The 7,515-nt window shown below is 48.7% G+C and overlaps 1 protein-coding gene across 1 annotated transcript in view; it reads right to left on the bottom strand.

Moving 5' to 3' along the window:
* ANKRD52 (ankyrin repeat domain 52) overlaps positions 1–3,044 on the bottom strand; it is a 15,098-nt gene extending 12,054 nt beyond the window's left edge. Inside the window, exon 1 of the mRNA XM_045289052.1 lies at positions 3,015–3,044. Within this exon, the coding sequence (XP_045144987.1) occupies positions 3,015–3,044 (30 nt within the window). The remainder of the gene's footprint in view (positions 1–3,014) is intronic.
* Between the last annotated feature and the right edge of the window lie 4,471 nt (positions 3,045–7,515).

Here is a 7,515-nt window from a genome sequence, read left to right as displayed (position 1 = left end):
GGGCGGCCGGACCGCAGTGCCCCAGCCCCACCCTGGCGACGACTCTTTCCGGCGCCTGGCACCTCTTGCACGGGCTCTGCGGCTCCCCAAGTCCATCGCCGGGCGCTCTCCGCCTCTGTCCGAACGCCCCGGGGTCCCGCTCGGCACTCCAGCGGCAACCTGGCCTTGGCTCCGAGGCACCTCCTACACCAGCAGCAACCCACCTTGCCCGAGCGATTCTGCCCTCGACCCTTCCATACTCCCCACGTCGCCCTCAGCCCAGGGGAGACTGGAAGTGCGGATCCGGGCATTCCGATGACCTGGGCCCGAGGGAGGCATGTGTCTCCGCCACTGCAGGTGACATGAGTCGGATAGGAAGGAAATGGCAATAGCACTCAAGCTGCAGAGAGCGGTCCCAAGAAGCGGCCTTCAAGCTACCCGACAGTCACTGTAGCTTCAGTTTTCTAAACCGCCATCACTCCATGAAGGAGGCCTGATGGGTGCAGTGGGCTGAGGGTTGGCCTGCAAACGGAATGGTTGGCAGTTCGTACACACCAGCCCCTAGAAGGAAGGTTAAGACAGTTCGGCTCCAGCAAACATTCCATCTCTGGAAACACAGTCAACGGACAGGATGGCAGTAGAATTGGTTTGGCATACACCCTTTAAAAGAGCACCTGTGTGGATTGTGATGAGAGTTGTGGGAGCCCCCAATAAAATGATTAAAAAAATAAACATTAAAAAAAGAACACTTGTGTTTCAGTACTGAAGACCAGATGAAGGACGAACACGAGAGTGGGACAAAAGGAAAGTAAAAGGAAATAGAGCAAAGAACTAGGAGGCAAAGGGCATTTACAGAGATCTACATACAAGTATATACATTGTTACTATATATAACAATAGAGAATAGATCTATGTACATATATTTATACGTTTAGGATTAAGGTAGCAGACAGACATTGGGCCTCAAGTACTCCCTCAATGCAAGAACACTTTGTTCTAATTACCTGGTATTCTAGGATACTCACCTTCCCAACAAGATCACTGAAGACCAAGCGGGTACATAAGCAAATGTGAAGAAAGCTGATGATGCCTGGCTATCAAAAAATACAGCATCTGGGGTCTTAAAGGCTTGAAGATAAACAAGTGGCCATCTAGCTGAGAAGCAACAAAGCCCACATGGAAGAAGCACACCAGCCTGTGTGATCGCGAGGTGTCGAAGGGATCAGGTATCAGGCGTCAAAGAACAAAAAAATAATATTGTGAATGAGGGAGTGCAGAGTGGAGACCCAAAGCCCATCTGCAGAAAATTGGACACCCTCTTACAGAAATGCCAGAAGGAAGAGACTAGTCAGGGTACGATATAGCACTGTTGAAACATACAACTTTCCTCTAGTTCTTTAATGACCCCCTCCCCCAAGTACCATGAACCCAATTTTACCTTGCAAATCCGGCTAGACCAGAACATGTACACATGCACAGCTAAGACCTGGAAACACGAATCCGGGTCAGATGAACCCCTCATGACCAATATTGAGAGTAATATCGAGACCAGGAGTGTGCAGGGAAAGGGGGAACCGATCACAAGGATCTACATATAACCCCCTTCCAGAGGATGAACAACAGAAAGTGGGTGAAGGGAGACAGCCATCGGTGTAGGACATGAAAACAATAATTTATAAATTATCAAGGGTTCGTGAGGGAGGGTAGGGGAAACCGAGGGGCTGATTCTAAGGGATCAAGTAGAACATGTTTTGAAAATGATGACAAATGTACAAACATGCTTGACACAATGGATGGATGGATGGATTGTGATGAGTTGTACGAGCCCCTAATAAATGATTGGGGGGAAAAAGCACTAATGGAGCTGTGGATAAGGCATTGGGCTGCTAACTGCAAGGTAGACGGTTCAAACTTAGCAGCAACTCTGAGGGAAAGGGAGAACGATGAGGCTGTTGACCTCTGGAGATTTATAACCTTGGAAACCTGCTGGAGTCGTTATATACTCTGTCCGATAGAAGCATCCTGGGTCAGAGTCAGCTGAGTGGCGGTGGTTTTTATACACTCTTTAAGGAACCTGGTGGCTCAATGGTTAAACACCTGCCGGCTAACTGGAACATTGGCAGCTTGAACTCGCCCAGAAGTTACGTGGGAACAAGAGCTGGCACTGAGGAAGATTGGCCAATCGTTATCAATGCTCTGATAAAGACTGTTGTGACAGACTCCCAGTGACCCGACGTGACAGGAGAATTGCCTCAAGACTTCCTTGGCGGTTATCTTGGTGGGACTAGGGCACCAGACCTTTCCTCCCACTAGAAGGCTCCATGGCAGTTCTCCGCTGTCACATGTGGTCACTAGGAACAGAAAACACCTGAAGCCCACAGGGCCGATCGACCTGTCTTACAGGGTCAAGACCAGTCAGGACTGACTCAGTGGTAGAGAGGGTTTTTGAAGGGGGAGGGGTTGAGGGTACCTCACAATATATACCTTTTAGAATTTTTACTATATTAGAAATAGTGCTTACTAGGAACTTCAATGTCAGTGAATTCATATTAATGATGGAGGAACAACTCAACAAAGGAGGAATGAAAGTGGTTGTACAACTCAAGAGACTGTATTCAAGGCTGGGGGGGGCGGGGTGGAGAAGGGAAGGCCTCTACTGTACTGGACTGTACAGTAGAACTGGGAACTGGGTTTTTGCTGTGTACAAGGGGGCTTACCAAAATTTGTGGAAAATGGAATTAAAGATATATTCTCAAGAAGAACAGCAATAAAATAAAATATTCAAGAACATAAATGAAAACATGCTGCTTAAAAGCTCAGTTCTCCCAGGGAGACTTGCTAAGTTAACAGACTCTCCTCTCTTCTCTACTCACTGCCATGGAGCCGATTCTACTGCACAGCTACCTTACAGGACAGAATAAAACTGCCCTTGACGGTCCGGAGACTGTAATCTTTATGGAGGTGGACAGTCGCATCTTTCTCCCATAGGGCAGCTGGTGGGTTCCAATGTCTAAACCTTGCAGCTAGCAGCTCACTTGGGCTCCCCACTGCAACGACTCCACCATGCTCCATGCAGGCCCTTTCTCTTTGGTCAGGGCTCCTGACCACCGACTTCGTGTACACCACTGCAGTCTGCTTTCAACTGCACGCCTTTGTTTCTTCTTGTCCATCTTCATGACACACAGGTGTCCGGTATTTTCAGAACAAATTTAAAGTTACTAGTAGAAGTTCATCTTCCCTTTTTACTACCCAACATGAGTGTAAATGATTTTTTTTTTGTTTGAAGGAAAGAGTCCCCACCAAGGCCAAGGTAGATCTTAAGTTCTTTGCAGTTCTAGCAGAACAGGACATGGGAACTTTGTAGTTCTAGCAGAACAGGGCACTTCATATGGGATGATGAGCGAGGATGGTGATGAAGTCGGAACTGAATGTAGCTGGGGACCAGCTGTTGGACATGTTGGGGGACGCCAGCCACTATTGGGTCTGGTGGGTCTTACCGGAGGACTAAGCTGGGGTATGGCCCAGAGGATGAGGAGGAGGGGAATACATGAACTCTATTGCCAAAAATAGCTCTTGGTAACCTGAGGAACTGGTCAGGGGTTGAGTTTGGGTCACGTGCCCGAGTCTGGCACAAGGATGGAGGTGAACAAGGAGGTTGCCAGCCAGGTTTTCTGGGCAGCTGGGCAGAGGAGGAAGGGCTACAAGAGTTATTTTTAATATGATTCAGCACACAGAAAGATGATTTTCCAGCAGGGAAAGAAAGAGATATGATATGTAGGGATCACATACTTCCAGGGCACAGGGAAAACCACAACAGGAATTCTGGCTGGAATTGGTGGCAAAGCACTTATTTGCAGACTGCCCACTGGATTCAACTGCAGCATTTATTTTCATATTGGGGTAATTCCAGACAGACACTTGCCTGTTTCCAGCCTGTTTTCATGTTCCACCAATGTGGACTGACGACTAATTAAAAAAAAATCATTTTATTAGGGGCTCATACAACTCTTATCACAATCCACCCATTGTGTCAAGCACATTTGTACATTCATTGCCTTCATCATTCTCAAAACATTTGCTCTTCACCTAAGCCCCTGGCATCAGCGCTTCATTTTTCCCCTCCCTCCCCGCTCCCCCTTTCCTCATGAACCCTTGATAGTTTATAAATTATTATTTTGTCATATCTTATACTGTCCGACGTCTCCCTTCACCCGCTTTTCTGTTGTCTGTTCCTCAGGGATTAGGTTATATGTAGATTCCTGTAATCGGTTCCCCCTTTCCACCCCACCCTACCGTCACCCTCTTGGTATCACCACTCTCACTGCTGGTCCTGAAGGGATCATCCATCCTGGATTCCCTGTGTTTCCAGTTCCTATCTGTACCAATATACATCCTCTGGTCTAGCCAGATTTGTAAGGTAGAATTATGATCATGATAGTGGGGGGGCAGAGGGGAGGAAGCATTTAGGAACTAGAGGAAAGTTGTAGGTTTCATCGTTGCTTCACTGCACCCTGACTGGCTTGTGACCCTTCTGTACGGGGATGTCCAGTTGTCTACAGATGGGCTTTGGGTCCCCACTCCGCACTCCCCCTCACTCACAATGATATGATTTTTTGTTCTTTGATGCCTGATACCTGATCCCTTGGACACCTCGTGATCACATAGGCTGGTATGCTTCTTCCATGTGGGCTTTGTTGCTTCTCAGCTAGATGGCCGCTTGTTTATCTTCAAGCCTTTGAGACCCCAGACACTATACCTTTTGATAGCCGGGCACCATCAGCTTTCTTCACCACATTTACTTATACATCCGTTTGTCTTCAGCAATCATATCAGGGAGGTGAGCACACAATAATATAATTTTTAGTTCTTTGATGCCTGATAACTGATCCCTTCGGCACCTCGTGATCACACAGGCTGGTGTTGTTTTGTTGCTTCTGAGCTAGAAGGCCACTGGTTTATCTTGTGGACTGAGAACTAATTATTGTGACTGATTTGTTAATGATCAGGAACAAGAATTAAGGACGTTAAAAAACAACAACAAATGAAGGATGTCTTTGGTAGCAAAGTTTGAACCCACCCAGCAACTCGGGTGGGAGAAAGAATGTCTGCTCTCATAAAATGACAGTCTAGAAAACCCTCTGGTTTTCACCTCTGTCACATGGGGGGGTTGCCATGATAAGTCAACATTTACTTGACAGCATCACCACTGCCACCATCTTTGTGAAACTTGTCAGCTAGTAGAAGTATAGACATATCCACTTGGGATAGCTAGAAAATCGAGGCTACAGCCTAGTTATGCAGCATTGTGTGTGTCCAGAGTAATTTGAGTTAGGTAGTTCTCTCCCCGTAGGACAACTCTCCCCGTGCACATCGGTTTCTTTCCAGTGATATGTAAAAACTATGCAAAGTCGTAGCCCTTTTGCAAAGATGTGAAGCACAGCACAGTAGGCCATGGATTTCGTTCAGGATGTCTTCCTGCAGGAGGGGTGCTTCCAATGAGTACTTGGAAGGACAACATGGACGTAGAATGGCAGGGGAGTGCCAGGACACTGATTATTTCAAGCACAGGATATGAACTGGGAAAGATTTAAATGGCAGTAATTAGCTCATCTAATTAATTATGGGGACAACAAGCCAATTGGCTCAGCAGGCTGATTGTCCCTTGGGGATTCTGCAGCAGTTAACTCGGTTAAGGTAGAGGGTTAATGAGGTCACAGTTTGGTCCTGGATCCCAGTTAATCCCTCTTTTACCCAGCCAGGTCCATAGTCTCCATGAAGCAGCTGTCTTACATGTGTGAGCCTTTAGTCCGAAGGGGGTAGGGCCGGCCAAGAGAGTGGGGGTGGGGAGAATCAGTCTGTCCCTCAAGGTGACATGTACTTCAGATGAGCGCCTTTGACTTGGAAGGCAATAAGCTACTCTGGTGATGGTGGTGGGAGGGAACAGGTCTGACATACCCTCCCAGACATGCTGAGGGCGAAAGAAGAGATAGGAGAGCAAAAGAAGGGAGGTCATTTTCTGTCTTGGGGCTTCCTAACTGCTCAGTAGTAGGGAGAAGAAAATAGGACCGAAGGAAAGGTCAATACTTCTTGAGCTAGGAGCACGTGCTATGGAGGAGTAGAAGAGATGGCGTATAACGATTCATCTGCAAACAAGAAGGCTGGCGGTTTGAACCCACTCAGTGGTTCTGTGAGTGGTGGTGGTTAGGTGCTGTGGCGTTGGCTCAGACCCATAGCCTGGAGCGACACACGCACACTGTGCCACAGACCAAAACACTGCACGGTCCTGGGCCATCGTACAATTGTCCCTATGCCTGTGCCCACTGTGGAAGCCACTGTGTCAATCCATCTCCTTGAGAGCCTTCGCTGCCCCTCCATTTTACCAAGCATGATGTCCTTCTCCAGGGACTGGTCTCTCCTGACAACACGTCCACCATATGTAAGACAGACTTGCCGTTCTCACCTCTAAGGAGCTCTCTGGCTGTTCTTCTTCCAACAGCTTGGCTTGTCCTTTTGAGCAGCTGATGGTACCTTCTATGTTCTTCTCCAGCACCCGCGATTCAAATGCACCGGTTCTTCTGCGGTTCTGTGGGAGACCTGTCAAAAAGGACTCCGGGGCACCCAACAACCACAGATCCCGGATCGGTCAGTGCTGGTCCCCGGCTCCTCTTTTTATATGTCTTCTCCCCCCCAATTTGATCAAGAGCAATTTTATTTTCTCCTTGTAGCGGGGCGGGGAAACAATAGAAAAATAGTGCGTTGCCTAAGTTCCTGCCCAAGGGGCCGCCCCGTTCATCCCATGCACAGTTTTCCAGAGAAAGAGAGTTCTCTCCCCTTATGATCACTCCCATTCCTCCCACATCAGTTTCTTCCCTCTGATCTTAAGAGAGAAAACTGTACAAAGTCTTAGTCCTCTGGCAAAGATGTCGAGCGTAAACACTGTAGGTAGGGTCTACAACGATGAATTGCGCTGTGATGAATGTGACGAAGGCTGTTAGTTTAGAGGATGACCGGACACTGAACAGCCAGCCCATGAAGTCGCCTCTGGGCCTGTGCATCCGGTCTCACGACCACAGACTAGCCAGAGTTGGCCTGGCGAGGACGTCCCACCGGGACATCTCTTACGGTTGTTGGTACAACCGAATGAAACACTGCCTGCCCGGTCCTGCGCCATCCTCTCAATCTCTGCTGTTTGAGTCACTGCGGCGGTCACTCCGTCAATGGGGGGTGCAAGTCGAGGGTCTCCCCCTCAACGCTGACCCTCCACCCAGCACGATGTCCCTTTCCGAGGACTGACCCTTCCTGGTAACGCGTAGGGACGACGAGTGGAAGTCTCCGCCTCTCGCTTCTACGGAAAATCCTGGCTGCATCTCAGCGCTTCCCAAGCAGACACACCCGATGTGAAACTACATCTCCCGACAAGCTGCTTTGTCCCCCCGACTGGACTTCCTCCCTCTCCTCCTCCCCAACCATGGCAACGGCGTGACGTGGGGACACCGGGAGCTGCTGGAGCAGCGGTCGCGACTTCACTTCCAGCCG

Source organism: Echinops telfairi, unplaced genomic scaffold, assembly GCF_000313985.2.
Source record: "Echinops telfairi isolate 266 unplaced genomic scaffold, ASM31398v2 ScPeMD7_2;HRSCAF=8, whole genome shotgun sequence".
Taxonomy (NCBI): Eukaryota; Metazoa; Chordata; class Mammalia; order Afrosoricida; family Tenrecidae; genus Echinops; species Echinops telfairi.
This window is presented reverse-complemented; position numbering and strand designations above follow the sequence as displayed.